Source organism: Ursus americanus, chromosome 33 (assembly GCF_024610735.1).
Source record: "Ursus americanus isolate L20-20 chromosome 33, mUrsAme1.1.p, whole genome shotgun sequence".
NCBI lineage: Eukaryota > Metazoa > Chordata > Mammalia > Carnivora > Ursidae > Ursus > Ursus americanus.
In genome coordinates, this window is record NC_142159.1 from 2299631 (window position 1) to 2313607 (window position 13977).

General features: G+C 54.6%; 3 protein-coding genes across 4 annotated transcripts; 1 reads left to right on the plus strand and 2 right to left on the minus strand.

Moving 5' to 3' along the window:
- Window positions 1-95: 95 nt before the first annotated feature.
- On the minus strand, window positions 96-1766 carry C33H1orf122 (chromosome 33 C1orf122 homolog). 2 transcript variants are annotated; one of them, XM_045782090.2, is made up of 3 exons: window positions 1242-1766; window positions 815-1016; window positions 96-569 (listed from the first exon to the last, which is right to left on the minus strand). In XM_045782090.2, exons 1-3 carry the CDS (start codon window positions 1751-1753, stop codon window positions 474-476), a joined length of 810 nt encoding a protein of 269 aa, XP_045638046.2. In that variant the 5' UTR covers window positions 1754-1766; the 3' UTR covers window positions 96-473. The 2 variants fall into 2 exon arrangements, with proteins under 2 accessions (XP_045638046.2, XP_045638044.1); XM_045782088.2 differs by lacking the exon at window positions 1242-1766 and adding an exon at window positions 1109-1235.
- A 352-nt stretch (window positions 1767-2118) lies between these two features.
- YRDC (yrdC N6-threonylcarbamoyltransferase domain containing) lies at window positions 2119-4609 on the plus strand. The gene is made up of 5 exons (XM_087858709.1): window positions 2119-2132; window positions 2338-2452; window positions 2576-2695; window positions 4063-4205; window positions 4549-4609. Exons 1-5 carry the CDS (start codon window positions 2119-2121, stop codon window positions 4607-4609), a joined length of 453 nt encoding a protein of 150 aa, XP_087714835.1.
- A 1530-nt stretch (window positions 4610-6139) lies between these two features.
- MANEAL (mannosidase endo-alpha like) lies at window positions 6140-11654 on the minus strand. The gene is made up of 4 exons (XM_045782085.2): window positions 11043-11654; window positions 9711-9820; window positions 8798-8874; window positions 6140-7687 (listed from the first exon to the last, which is right to left on the minus strand). Exons 1-4 carry the CDS (start codon window positions 11590-11592, stop codon window positions 7051-7053), a joined length of 1374 nt encoding a protein of 457 aa, XP_045638041.1. The 5' UTR covers window positions 11593-11654; the 3' UTR covers window positions 6140-7050.
- Window positions 11655-13977: the final 2323 nt, after the last annotated feature.

The window sequence follows — 13977 nt, forward strand, 5'->3', positions numbered from 1 at the left end:
CCAAACCTACCCATGGTTGACGATTTTCCACTACTTACCACCCCACCCCACCCCAGCTGAGTCTTAGGGGACAGAAAGGAAAGGTCGGTCACCAGGAGAGTCTGCAGGTTTCCTTTTAATCAAGGCTCTGCTAAAAGTGTTTTGTGGGACTAGGAGCCCCCAAAGCATGAAATGGACATGTAACACCACCTGGATCCCCCAAAGCAGGCCAGACCACTCTGGAGAGCACTGCTGGTCTGCCCAAATCCGGGTAATCAGACTGGGTATTTGTTGGCTACATTTCAAAGCTCAGCACTGCCTTCAGCCAGGATGAAGTGGGAGTGAACCCAGCTGCTAGCAGAGCTGCCACCCCAGGCTGAGAGCCAAGTACCAGCCACTGCCAGTGAAGACTGGCCCCTTTATTGAAGGGAGTTGTTCAGAGTCCAGCCACCAGCCCCGGGAGGGATAGAAGTCAGGGCGCCCATCAGGGATGGTCAGGGCTCCGCAGCTCCATCACCAGCATCCTTTGGAATGCCACCTCTGGCGGAGACAGCTGGCTGGGGAGGTGCTCCGGATTTGGCTGAGACGTTCTGGTTGGAACAGAAAGGAAAAGTGAGGCTGGGAGGAAAGGCCTTGGATTAGGCCCCGCAAGGATATGGCCACTTGGCATTCAGATAGCACTTAACTTTTCCAAAGCCTCTCGCCCAGATGAAAGGAGGTTGGGGGATAAAGCGGTGGGGGACACTCTTCCACCCTCCAGGGGAAGCTAGGGCTTAGCAAGTCCAGCCACAGGGCAGTCCCCACCTCCCAGGCCCAGCCCGGGGTGGGCACTGACCCCGCCACCAGCCGGCTCCGGGCGCCGGCGGCCCAGCTGCCGCAGCATCTCCTCGCAGGCGGCGATGGTGTCCAACAGCTGCCGCTGCCGCTGCTCCACCGCGTCCAGCAGCTGCTGGGCGCGCTCATCCCGGGGCGGCTGCGGGGGTGGCCTCCCGCCGAGCCCCAGCCCCGCCTTCCCACGGTCCACGCCGGCAGCCTCCCTGCCCGGGAGAGAGCGACAGACACACGGTCAGGGCCGGCGCTCGCGCGGGGTCCAAGCCCCTTCCCCCCGCCCCGACGGGCCCCCTCTCACCCCCGTGACCAGTCTGAGCCCGGGCCCCATTCCATCTCCGCCTGCGCGGCCCGACCACCGCCCCCCTTTCGGCCGCCCCCCTCCCCAGCGCTGCGCTAGGGCTCCGCAAAGCTGCGCCCCGCCCCGTCCCCACCGGTCTCCTTCAATCCTCCTGGGGGTCGCTGTCCCTTTAAGCTGCCCGGCGCGGAGGTGGGGCCGAGCCTCCTCGGCCGGAAGCTGCCTGAGCGCGTCACTTCCTCCCGGAAGCGGGCCCGGGCGGATGTCTCCGGCGCGTCCGTGCAGGGGGCTGAGGGCCGCGGTGGCTGCCAGCGTGGGGTTGAGCGAGGGGCCGGCCGGCTCCGCCCGGAGGGGCCGCCTCCTCCGCCCGCCGAGCCCCGCTCCGGCGGCGCCCGGGGCCCGGCTGTTGCGGCTCCCGGGGAGCGGGGCCGTGCGGGCCGCGAGCCCGGAGCGCGCCGGCTGGACCGAGGCGCTGCGGGCCGCCGTGGCCGAGCTGCGCGCCGGCGCCGTGGTGGCAGTCCCCACCGACACGTTATATGGCCTGGCCTGTTCGGCGAGCTGCTCGGAGGCACTGGGCGCTGTGTACCGCCTCAAGGGCCGCAGCGAGGCCAAGCCGCTGGCCGTCTGCCTGGGCCGCGTGGCCGACATCTACAGGTGAGGCCGCCCCGACCCGGCCCCGCTGGGGGCGGCACCGCGGGAGGGGCTTCCGGTGACAGGCTTGGGAGACTGAGGCGCAGAGAGCGGGAGGGGCTTGTCCAGGCTCACCCAGGAATCCGGAACTGGAAATGTGTATCGAGCACTTAACGTCTTTCAGTCCCTGAAAGAGATGCTAGGGCGCAGCGATGAATGAGGCAGACAGACAGGGTCCCTATTGGCGCTTTTGCGATAATGAGGGGAGGGGGTCGGGATTCCTACGGTTTAAAACAACAACAACAACAACAACAAAGGAAACAAACGTGATAGCTGAATTTAGTAGGGGATACCTGGAAGAAAAGGAAACACGTAGCGTGATAATGGTGCAGCAGTTGTAGTCTCGGAGACAGAGGTATGTGGGCTCCAAGCCGAGGGTGGTCCTCTGGTGCCCTACCTTCTCAAACTCAGGGAGGTGAAGAGAGAAGATAGATCCCATTGTAGTCCCCAGCGTTCCCTTTTCTAGATCTGCCTACCGTTTGGAATAAGACCAGCAGCGACCCTTCATTCTTGGATGGATTTGTGCCCTCCCTGTTTTCCAGGTACTGCCATGTGAGAGTACCTGAGGGACTCCTGAAAGACTTATTACCAGGACCAGTGACCCTGGTGTTGGAACGCTCAGAGGAGCTCAATAAGGACCTGAACCCCTTTACTCCTGTGAGTCAGATTTTCTCTTGTGTCCCCAGACTCCTGCCATCTGGCTTTCACTAGGATCCAGGCCAGAGCCATTCTCCACCCCTTCCAACCTTTCTGACTATCCTCTTTCCCCTTGCCTCCTAGCTTGTAGGCATCCGGATTCCTGACCATGCCTTCATACAGGATTTGGTCCAGGTGTTTGGGGGACCACTCGCTCTCACCAGTGCCAACCTTAGCTCCCAGGCCAGTTCTCTGAATGTCGAGGTAAGTTACCCAGTCCTCCCCCCAGAAACATCACCAGGCCAGACACAGTTTCCTCTGAACCGGTGGGGTTGATGGTTCACTGGAATGCCTTGCAGGAGGCTCACCCATTTAGTCTGATGGTGGGAAGTCTGTCCAGTTGGCAGGGGTAGGGTAGCGGGGATCCAAATTAAAGAATCTTGGAAAGGTTTAATTAAAAAGCTTGAGAGGTGAGGCGGAGAATTGTTTTTTCCTGTTGTCTTTTTAATAATAAGAAACATCATGGTAAATGTAACTCTTTCCCCCTTTTTGTGGTGGTAGCTGTCTGAAAATCTAGTTAGGCAGTAAGTCTTTACAACAGTGCTGTAAAGAAAGTGAAGGCTCTGAAAAGTTAAATCACTTGGCCCAGGGACTCCTGACCCTGTTCTTTTCCCTGGTCACTAGCCAGGTCAAAGAAAGGATCATCATAATTCTGTCTTGACTGCATAGCTTGAAACGAATGAGGACACAAAGAAATGTCACTTGCCACACATTTTTCTTCTTCCTGAACTTAAATGTAAAACATAGCACAGTGATGGGGTTTTCCATGCCCAGACCTAGAGAGTGGCTTCAGGGGCCTTAGAAACTGAGAGCCCAGCATGCTTTCTTATTCTGGAACTGCGGGCTTTACCTGGTGGCTTATGCCTGAGGCAGTGGGGATGGGGGTAGGGGTATTCTTGTCAGCAAACAATTGACCCATCCAACACAGTGACTGGTGGTTATGCTTCTCCATCCCAAACGCCGAGGCCTAGCCACCATAGCAGGGTTTTCATGAGTGGTGGTGGTGGGGAGAGTGGGCAATGCTCTAACCGCTTAACAATTCAGGCCACGGATTTCGGAGGGGGTATCCTTCCTGCAGCCCAAGGATTGACTGCTGGTGGTGTGCGTATGCAGGCCCCACCCTGTCTTCCTCTCCCTGCCCTTATCCAGAGTTCTCCTGAGATCCAGGAAATGCCCTGGATGAAGTAACTTGCATGTGGTGACACAAATTGGGGCGAAAGTTCAGGGTAGAGCCTACATCTTTGGACACCCACCTAGGACTCCTGTCCTTGTACCTGTATGTCCCCAACAGAAGCGCCGTGTGGAATCTCCTCTTGGATAGCTAGATTTTCTTTAAGCTCTAGATGGGTGTTATTTGAGGTGCTAACCTGGGGTGGTTCCAAACCTCATAGGATGCCATGTCCTAGGTCCTAACTGACCTTAACTGTATGAGGTTCCTTCCTCTGCTTAGAGGAAGATGCCTCCTGTTTTAGAAGTGTGTGGTCTTCGTCTTCTTATGAATGCTGCGTGCAGTGTGACATCATTGCAGATGCCAGGGGTAGTATCCATGCTCTTCCTCTCCCTCTTCTCAGGAGTTCCAGGACCTCTGGCCTCAGTTGTCCCTGGTCATTGATGGGGGACCAATTGGGGACGGCCAGAGCCCCGAGTATCGCCTGGGTTCAACTGTGGTTGACTTGTCTGTACCTGGAAAGTTTGGCATCATTCGTCCAGGCTGGTGAGTCTCTTTGCTGTGGCATGGGGATAGAATTTTAGGAAGGCTGAAAGGTGCAAAAAACAAAACAAAAAAAACCCCCCAAAACCAAAAAACCTTAACAAAATAAAGATTGGCACTCCTATCTTGTCCTGAGCAAGGTGGGCAGGTTTGGAGAAGTGGTGGATGGAGGAGGGCTAAGTTTGCTAGTGTGTGCTGGCTTTTTGAGGACTCAAAGGATTCATCACGGGTTTGGTGAAGAGAGCATAGTTAAGATCAGAGGGTTTAGAGGTCGCTGATCACCAGACTCTGGTGGGCTCAGAGCTTTGAGAAGTCGAACTTTAACTGCCCTCCATTTCTTCCTCAGTGCCCTGGAGAGTACTACAGCCATCCTCCACCAGAAGTACGGGCTGCTCCCCTCACACTGACCTGCTTGTGCATCTCGGGAAAAGGGAGGGCCCGAGGACTGGTGCTGGACACTGTGTGTCTGTCCACTGGGGACTGGCCAGGCCTCATTGACAGAGGCCACTGGGACTGCAGCGTCCCTAGTCTGACTCATTAAGGGAGTGTGTCTCTCTGAACCCTGTAGACCAAGCCCCGGAAGCTGCTGGTTTCGTCTCACACGTGGTGGGGGAGGTCATAGTTATTATCTGTAATTTCATATATCAGCCAAAAGCTGACTTAGAGACTTTGAGAACATTCCTAGGATGGCCTTGTTCTAATAAGTTTCTTTTTAAAAAATCTTTTTTGAAAAATAATTTGAGGAACAGATTTGGAATCCAGTCGGAGCCGCCTTTCTGGGGGGTAGGGCATTTAAGGTCCAAAGCAGCCACAGCACCAGCTGGTGCTACTCAGGTCTCCAGTGACCAGAGGCATGTACTTAGGCACCTGAAGCTGGAACCAGAGTAGGATAAAGATTGTTGAGCCACAGGCCCAACACTGTTTACTCTGAACTGGAGAGGCCGGTGGTGTGGTTTGCGGTAAGGCCTGGTGAAGAGAGTCAGCATTTTGGACTCATGGTGGGCAGTGAGCTCAGTTGGCAAGGGGCGGAGAAGTCCAAATCAAAGAATACTGGAAAACAAATCTCCACTATTCTTTTCAGCCAGTGGCTTTTTTTTTTATTTATTCATAAAATAAATTATAATGAGTTATGCCTCTAGTACCTTTATTTGAATCCAGTGTGTACTCAGAGCCTTTATCTTTATTTATATGTATACCAGCTGTGAAACAGAATTATTCTTGGCTATTTGAACCTTGTTTTTCTTTAATAGAAAATGTTTTGTAAATAGTTTATATTTCTTTTTTTGAATTATTTCCTTAGGGGTAGGATTACAGGGTCAAAGTGTATGAACATCTTTATGGCTCTTGCTACAGATGAGCCTTTGAAAGAACTGATCAAGCTGCAACGAATGAGAATTACTGCTCCTGGCCCCAAGCTTGCCACACTTTTAGTACTTTTCAAACCGTGTATGTGTGAAATGAAGCCTCAGGGTTTCTCCCTTCTGTAACGTACTGCAGGTCGCCATCCAGCGCTGTGCTCCTGTCCTCATCGGCCCTGTCCATCGGAGGCATTCAGTGCCCATTACCTAACTGGAGCTCCCATGGTAATCCATAGGCCCCCATCTCCTCCCCTCCTGCCTTGCACCCTAGTCCCACAACTGGGATTCAGGCTTGAGCCCATAAAGTAATGCACGTATTTCCAAGTAGCTCCTAAATCTTGCCAAGAAGGTGTTCCAGGGCCTGCTTTGAGGGCCCCAACAAGTATATTCGTTTATTTGTAAATAAGCATGGTTAAATATCCCCTCTAAAAATCTCGTTTGCACTCCTCGTTTCTTAAAGCATCCTCACTCTTCCTTGTGCAGACACTGGCCAGCCCATCTCACATGTCAGTTTGTCACAGCATTTGAAGGAGGGCTCAGAGTTCAGGAAGGCTTGAAGAGAGCAAAAGGAATGCTTACTTGAGAAGACCATGTCATATTTAATTAATACAAATCACAGTAGCACTGAAAATGGCTCTACTGAGTGGGCTTCATTCGGTTTAGGCAGCTATAGGGAGGGAGGATGTCCTGGTCCTCTCCCTGGAGCTAACTGGTCATCTGGGGAAATGTGGCCTCTGGGGCACAGAGGTATTTTCTTAGAGGAAAAAAGAACGGAACTGCCAGCACTGGACAGAACTGCGAAAAAGGAAAATCTGTGCTCAGGCACTACCTACAAGGCCACGCCAAATAAGGAAAGCTGGATCCTGGAAGCTTCTGGAAGAAAGGAACCTTTCCGTGTGAAGTCTCTCCCCGGTGCCTAGCACACAGTCAGGTGGTCCGTTAGTATGGCTGAGTGAATGTACGAACGCCCAGGGTTATTTCCTGATCGCTGTGTTCAGGAATCTACTGGGAAGGGCTTAAACCTAGAATTTCTCTTTTGGGAGGTCTCAGAGGTGGTTCCCTCACTTGGAGAAGACAGATGCTGTGGGAAGGACGCTGCAGAGGGAGCAGGGCGCGTGCTTGCCCGGAGCCCTGACCCCTCCTAAGAGCAGTGCCCTGGGCACTGCTACGCAACACCAACCTGCTGAGTTCTAAGCTCGAAGGGATTATTTTACGACAAGATGTGGAGCGGCCCTGAGCTGAGTCCAGTCACCTGCCAGCCTCTTTGTTCCCCTCTCTGGAACCCTGCCTCACTTCCTGTCCCTGCAGAGCACCCCAGCACCACATGCCCGAGGAACAAGCTCTGTTCCACACGGGCCCAGCCTGATGGCCCAGCCAGAGGCGCCCCGCTGCCGACTGGGAGACTGGCGAGTGCCTCTAACCTCAGCTGAACCCTACACGGTGACACCTTCCAGGGAGGCCAGGACATTGGCACCTCGTGGCCAGGCTCCTCACATCAGCCATTGCTCCTTCTCTTTGATGAAGTGCTCTGCCCAGCGGCGAGTCAGCTCCAGGTACAGGCTGGGCCGGTGAGGCAGGTAGTCCAAATACAGACGTGTTGGCGTCTTCTTGGGGATGGCCTTCTCGATCTGGGTGCCCTCGTGCCACTCGTTGAAAGATGTGATGGAGACGATCTCGGGCCTCACGGTCAGGGCTGCCTGCAGGGCTGTCTCATAGTACTTGCCATTGACCCTGTTCCGAGTATTGTGGTTGTTCCAGGGCCGGATGCTGGTGTCTATGTAGCCAGGCCCCACGCTGGGGATGAACATGAGGTTGTTGGCATCACAAAAGCTCTTCACGGCTTTCCAGTTCTGATGGGAGGAGCCGAAGGAGAAACCATTGGAGGCGAAGTATGTGTACATGCCATCAAACCCGGCAGCCAGGATGTCGTGGGTGTGGCCCTCTTCCACCAGCAGTGCGATGAAGACCCCATCATAGGGGGTGTTGCGTATTGAGTGGGGCCCGTTGGGTGTCAGGAGGTGGGCCCAGGCCTCCGGGGATGTCAGGTATGAGTCGTAGATATAAAAGAGTGGGAGGCTTTTACCCATGCTGTTCTTATAGCGGTAAAATGCACCATGGGAGCCATACCTGAGGAATGGAAGGGAGAAGAACCTGAGCTGGTGGCCTAGGAGGGGAGCAGCCAGCACAGCCGTAGGACAAGCCATGGATCTGATCTTTCCTGATGTCCAAGGGTGATTTGGGATCCAGCCAGTCCCTACGGTTGTACTCCTCATGCCTCTAAGCAAGAACCTAGTTCCCACCCTCCTCTCCCCAGCCTCAGCCTCCCTTCATTCAAGCTTCACTTCCTTGTCCCACACCACGGCATCCTTCTCTTCCTTTGGGACCGCAGCAGCAGCCAGCTAACTGGTCTCCAGGCTCCCACTTCTCGTTCCCTATAATCCACTCTGAGGCACAAACCAGATCTGACTGCTCCTGACTGAGACCTGCAAGGCTCCTGCTACTTGATCTGGCCCTGCGCACCGCCATCCCTGCTATTACCCCATCTCTACACACCCGCTACACTGGCCTTTTATTCTGCTGTCAAGTTCGTCCCGTCATGGGCCTTTGGATCTGACAGCCCTCTGCCTGGAATTTTCTGCCTGCCCCAGATCTTTGCAGAGCTGACTTGTCCTTCAGGTGTTAGCTCACACATCCTCTCCTTAGGCCCACTTGACCACCCGTTCTCAAGTCTAGCACCCATTCTCAGATGTGCTCTAACACAATACCCTGCTCTATTCTTTATTATTACTTTCTCATAGTATGGGTCACTATTTGATTTTTCATGTGTAATTACTGTCTGCTTCACTGCATCCACACACTAGAATTTAAACTTCGCTAGTCCTTCCCATGACTGTACAACCGGGGCTTGGGACAGTGCCTGGACACCTGAAGGCACTCCAAATATTTTTTGAATGAATGGATGAAACCTGCGAACACTATACAAGCCACTTTCATGTATATTAACTCATGTTAATCTCACAAGATTGAAGGTTAAGAGGCTGGCATCAGATCACAGATCGGAGGCTGCGGAACTGGACTTCAGACCCAGGTTGCTGACTCCAAGCCCAGTACTGTGTTTCTGTGAAGTAGCTGCTGAGGCACCGGCATGCTGCCCTGGGGTCTCTTGACCTTCCCCTCTAAATCTGTCCCCGCCCCCGTTTTGATCCCCATCGAAATCAGGCCCCACAGCAGCCTTACGTGTCAATGATGTACTTGATGTTGTCATGCAGAGTGATGTCATCCCGGCCCTTGTAGGGTTGGATATGGAAGGCCACCTGCCACAAACAGAGGAGGTACTGGTCAGGGGAGTATAAGGCTCATGCTCCACCAGGGCTTGGAGGATGCCTGGCAACAGTGGGCATAACAAAGATAAAAGCAGCCACTGGCCTTAGGGCCAAAAGAGGAGGGGCATGAAGCCTGACTGCCTCCCACAGCAGGGCATCTGGGAATCATTCTGACAGGATGTCACTGGATGGCTAATAGGTTTAAGCTTATGTGCCGGCTCCATGTGATTGGCACCAGCTGTCTGAAACCATGGGAAGAAGTTTGCTGAAGCTGTCAGGCAGGGTGCTCCGATCTGTTAAACGTGTCGGTGATGGGCTCAGGAACAGGGGTGGGGCTCCTCTCTGCTGTTTCTCTTCCTTCACCACAGGAGAGGGGAATGACTTATTTGGTTCATTTGGGGGAAATAACTGGACATGGTAGCTCCTCTCCATCATTCCTCTTGAAAGTGTGCCCGCCTACCTGTATCTACTACTTGAGGCTCAGCACTGCCTCCCGCCAGGAATCTGAGACATTCAGTTTCTGGGCCCGTTTGGCACTGCCTGCCCTCTATCCAGAGTCAGGGTCTCCAACTTAACCTCTGTCACAGGGATACTTATTCAGTCTTCCATTTCTCCTATCTTTAGTTTTCCCAACCCCCCCCCACAATTCAAGAAAATAAGAGTGATAGGCGCTATTTATTAGAACACCCCCCCCCACACACACACACACCACACTTGATGTGTATTTGCCATACCTGGGCGAAAGCCAAAAACGAACCCCTGGGGGCAGAGAAGGGGAAATCTCCAGAATGGGCCAAAAAGCGTCTGACCTCTTCTTGGACACTCACCTGGATGTTGTACTGATGGGCCGTGTCGAGAATGGCAGGTACCAGGTCGTCTGAGGGTTCCCCGTTATCATCAGCCATGCCAGGTGGGTACCAGGACAGGACCAGGACGCCTGAGACATACAGAAGCTACTTCAGAAACACACAGTACCCCCGCAACACAGATGCGTTTCCTCCCAAATCGTCTCCAACTGCAAAATGGTTTCCGAATGAAACCTTAAGCGAGGCTCCTGCCAGGTTCACTTCCTGCAGATCAGATCCCAGAGCCTAGCGTCCCGGAGCTGTCCACGCCCACGGTGCTGAAGCTCAGCGGCAGCGGGAACCTTTGCGCACCAGGCGGGGAAGGAGCCTGAGAAAAGCCAGTAGGACTCGAGCTTCCGCTTGCATCCGCAAGAAGTAGAACAAAAGGAAATGAGTGGATAATGCCACACCCATCTGGAAGCCACGGTCCTCTCTCTGGAGAAGAGGGGTACCTCTAAGTTCCCACAGGGAGAAGAGCCCCACGCAGAGGTTATCTTATGCTTCCTGAGGGAAATAACATTTGTCTCGGCTGCTTCTTTAGACTAAAATCCTAAGGGATAGCCTCTGTGTTATTTATCTGGTAATATCTCCCACCACTGTCTCTGTCATTCAATTCCCCCCACCCCTTCACTAACCATCTCTAGATAAATTGAAATGTGTTCTAAAATCCAGGAAATTCAGTGACACGATCTGAAAGAAGTGAGCCTCTCCACCAGAGCTTCTGCCTACAAAAGAGGCTCCCAGGGACCTCTTTCCAAGCAGAGTACTTGAAGAAAAGCTCCTGCCCCCCTACTGTAAACAGCAAGGTCCATCATGCAACATGGGCAAACTTTCCTTTCTGCAGCTAGCAAAAACTGGAAGGGTTGCTGCCCTATCCTGTATCTGGTGTGAAACCATTGGCCATTCCAGGCGTCGCTTCTCTGAACCCCACACCTGCAGGGCCAGGATGGCCAGTCCTCGCTTACCCAAGCCTAGAAGCCCAAGAGACATGAAGACTTTCTCCCTCTCCTCGCTATCCCTCCTTGGGACGGCTCGGAGCAAATGCCTTCTTCCACTGGCCCTCCCGGCAGCTCCGCCCTATGAAAGGGCCCTGCTGTGAGGGGTCAGATGGCAGAGACGGGGGAGTCTTAATACTAGGAGGTGGGGGGCCGCGCTGCGTGGTAAGAGCTGAATGAAAATAGAAGGACGGGAGTAAGAAGCCAAGCGGAAGGGTGAGTGGGACCAGAGGCCCGGTGACAGGACCAGCGGGAGTTGGGGTGTAGAAAGAATGGTGAAGCTGCGGAACAGGGCAGCCCGGGGGTGGGGGGAACTCACCGATGGCGGCTTCCTTGAGCTGGGTCATGTGCTCCCGCAGCACGTCGGGGTCCCGGGAGCTGTAGGGCCCCAGCTCTGGGTAGAAGCTGGAACCCAGGTCGTCGGGAGGACTATGGCGGCCGCGGGGGTAGCTGGCCGAGATCTTGGGGTCCCAGTGCGGCACCATGACGTGGTCCCAATGAATGTAGTGGCCCTCGCGCCGCGGGCTCCCGTACCACGAGTAGTAGAAGGCGTGCAGGTCCGAGTAGACGCGCAGACTCTGCCCGGGGACGGGCTCGGCCTCCGCGGGGGCCGGGCCCGGGGGACTGCCTGGGCCAGCGGTGCGGGGCGGCGGCGGCGGCGGGGGCGGCGCGGCGGGGGCAGCCGGGGCCCGGGCGGCGGGCGCGGGGGCTCCCTCCGGGCGTCGCTCAAAGGGCGCCAGCTCCAGGCCCGGGCCCAGCGCCGGGAGTCCGTCCGGAGCCTTGAGCGTGCGCAGGCCCATGAGGGTGCCGAAGGCGAAGAGCAGCACCAGGAACAGCGCGATGCAGGCGCGGCGCCGCCGCCGGGCCATGGCGGCCCCTGCGCTCCCCGCGGCCCGCCCGGCTACCGCCCCGCGCGCCGCGCCATGGCCGCCCGCCCGGCTCCCGCGCGCCGCGCAGCCCGCGCGCGTCCCAGGGAGACGGCGACGCCGAGCGCGGCGTGGGCGGCTCCCCGCCTCTCCCCCGCAGTGCGGGCGGGCCCGGCACACAGAGAATGCAGATGGCGCCGACCAAGTGGTCAGGAGCCGAGGGGGGAGTGGACGAGAGGAGAGGCGAAGAGTAGCAGAACTGCGAGTTCCCGGGCCAAAGGAGCAGGGGCCTAGTCAAGCTGCGTGGCTCGCGGAGCATTTGTCGCCTTTCGGCCCGGGCCAGTGGCGTAGAGGCACCCAGTGGGGGAAAAGGAGTGTCCTCGTTCCGGAGCCCAGGAGAAGGTCCGGGCAGCGGCGGCAGAGGGCATGGGAGCAGAGGGCAGGGTGGGGAAGAATGCGACTGTCAGTGTCCGTCTCTCTCTCCAAGGATTTCCTTACCCACTGATCCCTCTTTACTGACTTCACTAACAGCCTCCGTTCTGATCTCAGTGACCTCCCTTCTTTGCATTCGCCCTCCATCGCTCGGACCCCCTCTCACACCCCAGGCAGCCTCTGAAGCTTGGGGCGCCGGGGAAACCCCAGGGGTCAGACGCTGCAGACACTGGCTAGAGCGTGGAAGGACGAGGGAGACCGTGACTTGCACAAAGTCACACGAACATGGCCTAAACCCAAGGGTCAGGACTGGCTGGAGGGAGCTCTTGTCACTGGCCAGACTGCTGGGTCTCAGGCCTGTTGTCCAGAGCTGTTTGTCCTTTCGCGAACTCCTAGAATCGGTGAGGACTGAATGAGATAGTTACCCAAAGGCACTTTATACGAGGCCTGACAAAATTAGCACTCAGTCCATGTTCGCATTCTTTCTGGACTCAGCTCCAGAAGGCAGGCCCTGGGTGATTATTTACCCTTCTAGATTCAAGGGGGGCTGCAAGAGCAGGGTTTGACACTCAGTTCCCAGGTCTGTCTGCTGCGTGAATACCAGTCTCTGGTCTGATACTCTATAGGCAATGATAACTTTTTCACTCAACACTGAGTTCCTACTCTGCATTATTCGTTATTTCATTTATTCAGAAAACAGTTTTGTTTATTGTCTGCCTCCTTCACTGGTCCTCGAGGACAGCAATCTTGTTTCATCAACTGCTCTAGCTACAGTATCTACAACAGAGCTTGGCATAATCGTAGGCACCTGATTCTTCTTTCTTACGTGAAAGAATTGTAGGAAACCCAGGAAGAGGAGGAGCAAAGTTGGGAAGTGTGGGTAGGTCTGGAGCCCAGGAAAGAGAGTTTGAGAGAATTCATAGTAGTAAGTGTGAATTAAGTAGGATGCCTTCATCTCCAAGTAGCAGACACCTGATTCAAACTGGCTTATGCAATATGGAAATGTATCATCTCACAATGCTGGAAATCGAACGGGAGGGCAGAGCGAGTAGATTCCCTGGTTCAACGTCATTAGGTTCCCGTTGTACCAGTCATGGACACCAACCTGAGATGCTTCGTCTCACTGCTCTGCTGTGCCCACCGTTGACTACATACCGAAGCTGGCTCCCCTCATATCACAGGATGACTGCTGGGGGCAACTGAGGCAGCATGCTCCCCTTTCCCATCCAACAGGCAGATTTCTCTTTCCTAGAAGTCCTAAGCAAGCTTCTCCTGAAATCTCACCAGTCTAAGCTGATTAAGTCCTGTACATCCCAAACAAATTGTTGCCAAGGGGGATGGAACTGCCCTGACTAGATTAGATTAAATGTTTGGAGAGGATTAAACGCTGGGGAGAAGACCATGCCGTCTACCATGGAATTAGATGACTCTGGAAATGATTAAGAATGGGAAGAGAAAAAGAATAAGGAAGGAACTTTCAGGAACAGCAGCACTTATGCATTGGGCAGAGGTAGGACAGCATATGAGGGAAGCTGAGGAAGAATCAGGAAAGAGGAAGTAATGATGAAGTTTTTTATTTTGGGTTTTTTTGGGGGGGGTTGGAATGTTGTTGTGTGTTGGTGGGGTCCAGAGCTGATGGTCAAGAAAGAATTCTTGAGACGTTTAGGGTGTAAACTGGTGGTTTTATTGAAGTACAGGGACAGGACTCATGGGCAGAAAGAGCTGCTCCCTGAAGCTCCCTGCTGCCCCGGGATTGGGAGGGGCAGTGATTATATACCTTGGGGGTGGGGAAGTAAAGATAAGGGAAGTTCCAAAAGGACTTTCCTATGCTAAAGAAGACTTGCAGGATCCTGGAGGAATGTTACAATCTGCCTATCTCAAGTAGTTGTCAATGGGCTCCAGGTTATGTGGACATTTAATTTTATCTTTATTTTCGTCTGCCATTGTTTCCCACAC